The 3,116-nt window shown below is 30.4% G+C and overlaps 1 protein-coding gene across 1 annotated transcript; it reads right to left on the bottom strand.

Annotated features, from left to right (window-relative positions):
* Window positions 1-1,960: 1,960 nt before the first annotated feature.
* On the bottom strand, window positions 1,961-2,866 carry LOC107059695 (zinc finger CCCH domain-containing protein 2-like). Its single transcript, XM_015306485.1, has one exon. The coding sequence runs from the start codon at window positions 2,864-2,866 to the stop codon at window positions 1,961-1,963; it is 906 nt and encodes a 301-aa protein (XP_015161971.1).
* Between the last annotated feature and the right edge of the window lie 250 nt (window positions 2,867-3,116).

Here is a 3,116-nt window from a genome sequence, read left to right as displayed (position 1 = left end):
AACAAGCAAAATTAAGCCCTTAGACCCCCCCCCCCCCACCCACACACCCCAACAAAATCCGTTTCTCTTTCTTTTTTTTTGTTATTTTTTAATACCATCTAAAGGAAACAATATGTGCTTCTAATTCTTTTAATGCTTACATAATATTTGGTATTATATATCATACAAACAACTGTATTATTTTCTCCTTCTCACACGTAGGGGTGTTCGTAGGTCAATATAGTATGATTTTAACATGTTTTGATTTGATAGATTTTTTAAATGCTATATTAATATCATATGTAATTAAATTTGATATGATTCAATCTTTTTCTTTTCAATTTGTTCGTTTTGATATCTTCAATTTGGATATGAACTTCTTTAGTTAAGATGTAAATAAAATTTAACAAGACCCTGATTTAACTAAAGCCTCATTTGTTTGCACTTAATGGAGGTTTGAATCTCAATAATTCAGACATTAGCCCATTAAGTGCGTTTGTTTTTTTACTTGAAAATCTTTTAATGAGTCTGAATAAATTAGATTTGTGATAGAGTCTTATTCTCATTCAGGCCCTTTTAAAGACACTTTTATTTTCAGAAAAAAATTGTGCTCCATATTTTTCCTCTCAAAAAAAGTTCAAGTCTCTTTCATTCTCCAACTTTATTAATTATACAAATTATTTTCCTTAAACTTTTAATTTTTGTTCTTGCTACTTGTTTATCAAGAATTGATCAAATTTATTATAATTCTTTTATTTGATTAAAGTGCAAAACAACTTCATAAATATGTTTTGTTGAAATAAAAAAAAAGATGACTACATTTTTTGGGAAAAGGGTTTGAAATATATCCGAACTTTGACCAAAATTGTTGTAACAATACCGAACTTTGGAAATGACCTTTTACCCCCTTCACTATTTAATAGTGTATTTTAAAGGTATATATGTGTCCACGTGGACACGCTACTATTTATAATGATGCAATATTTATGATGTCCACGTGGGCACATATATACCTTTAAAATACACTATTAAATAGTGCAGGGGGGTAAAAGGTCCTTTCCAAGTTCGGTATCATTACAACAATTTTGGTTAAAGTTCGGTTATATTTTAGACCTTTTTCTCCAAAAATTTCTAACAATCATTTTTATTATTATAATTTATATCAATAGTCTACGTAGTTCCATTTCATTTTGTCAAAATTAAAATATTTATTTATAATTTAAATATCTTGACATTTATCAAAGAATTAATTTTTTGTCTAATATTTTGTTAATGTAATATTAACTTCTATTTTTTGAATCATAATATTTATTTTGCTTACAGATTAATAAACACATACACACACACTTATATTCAGTCAGCAGATCTATAGACAAGATCTTAATTATTCATATGTGCATTTAGATGTCTTAATCTTAATGAAAACAAATTATGCCTAATACTAAAAAGGAAATTTGCCACCAAGTCAGTATTCCCCCTGAGTCCAAGCCAAGTTTACGAAGACATTGAATTCTTGTAACTAAATCGTTTATTTTGAATGACCACCCCTAAGGAGTGTGATGAAATGGATATATAAAATCTTTTTACCTTAACGTTTAATTTGAACCCTGAGAATGGAAAATTAGAAAAAAAAATGCTTTCCTTTTTGAGTTTTACATGATGCAAATCCCAATCAACCAAACTAATAGGTTTGGATACAATCTGGTTATAATAAAATACAACTAAAAAGGGAAGGACATATGGGTGATCTATTTTTGTGGTACATTTATATACAATACTTGAAACATCAATATTAACGTTAGATACATATAAAGACAGAAATGAAAAATGACAAAAAGAGTTAGAAATAATTAACATCCTCATAAAAATGATTTCAAATTAATTATCCGTTTATACATAAATTATGAATTGCTATCACTCATCATGTACAAAATATTTACAAGCTTGTACCCTCATATGCATCCACCAACAAGTTAGAAACTCAATTGATGTTTGAAAATTTTTGATCCCGTAACTCATACTCCACCGACCTTTTCCCCTTATCATCATATATTTTATTCATCTTAGCATGAGAAGTACTTCCAAGCTCAAGATTCTTCACCTGCTCAATCAACTTTGCATGATTTGCTGAAAAAAGTGAAAAATCACTCTCATTTTGAGCATTATGGCCAAATCGTGGATGAGTTTGAGAAGATGAAGGAGGAGGTTGAGCAAACAACTCAAAAGTTGACATATTTTTCGGAGGAATTTGTTGGGGATTCGGAGAATATCCATGTCCAAAAGTAGTAGTACTGTAATATTGATCATGTGGTGGTGGTTGTAGTTGAGGGTTACAAGGAACAATCATCCAATTACCATTTGGACCATTTTCAATTATAATATCCGGGTATGATTGGATGTTTAAAGGGTATTGATACACATAACACCAATTGTATTTCGTCTCAAGACGAAGCTCATTTAGTGTATGTGCGAAGAAACAAACTGGTCTATTACACGACGTGCCAGCTTGGCACGGATTGGTCCTGTACTTTGCAGGGTGTAACCAGTACTCGAAAACTCCATGGCATAATTCACAATTATCTCCCTTTATGCAAGATGCGAATTTATAACCAGGGCAAGGAATTGGCAAATAGTTGTATTTCCTTGGATCACGTCGACGTGCTTTTTCCCCTTGATGGGTAAAAGGGCAAGACGTCCAATCGTGACTATAAAGTTTTGAGCACTTTTGTACCTTGTAAACGTACATACGAAAATTATCAGACTCATATAAATCTGGACTAATAAATTTCTGGAAATTTTGAGAATTTGCCTCTTGCACCGCAAATTGTTTGTGAAATGGGGAAGATGATGAATAATAACAGAAATATCGACTATTTCTATAATCCATTTATTGGGATGGTACAATTGAAGAAATATTGAATAAAAATGCAAAGAAAAAAGAATAATATACTTGTAAATGAATGATATATACTACACAAATAGAAAATCAACTTCCCAAAAATAGAAGAAATGAAAACTTTCTAATATAGCCGATATAGAAACTTTAGATTTTTTTTTTCAAAAACACAAGGAGATAATTTCTTGTGGAGTAGGAGAGTGAGTGTGGAATAGGTGCTTGAATAATGAGGTTATATATA

The sequence above is a fragment of the Solanum tuberosum genome, unplaced genomic scaffold, assembly GCF_000226075.1.
Source record: "Solanum tuberosum cultivar DM 1-3 516 R44 unplaced genomic scaffold, SolTub_3.0 scf00033, whole genome shotgun sequence".
Classification (NCBI taxonomy): Eukaryota; Viridiplantae; Streptophyta; class Magnoliopsida; order Solanales; family Solanaceae; genus Solanum; species Solanum tuberosum.
This window is presented reverse-complemented; position numbering and strand designations above follow the sequence as displayed.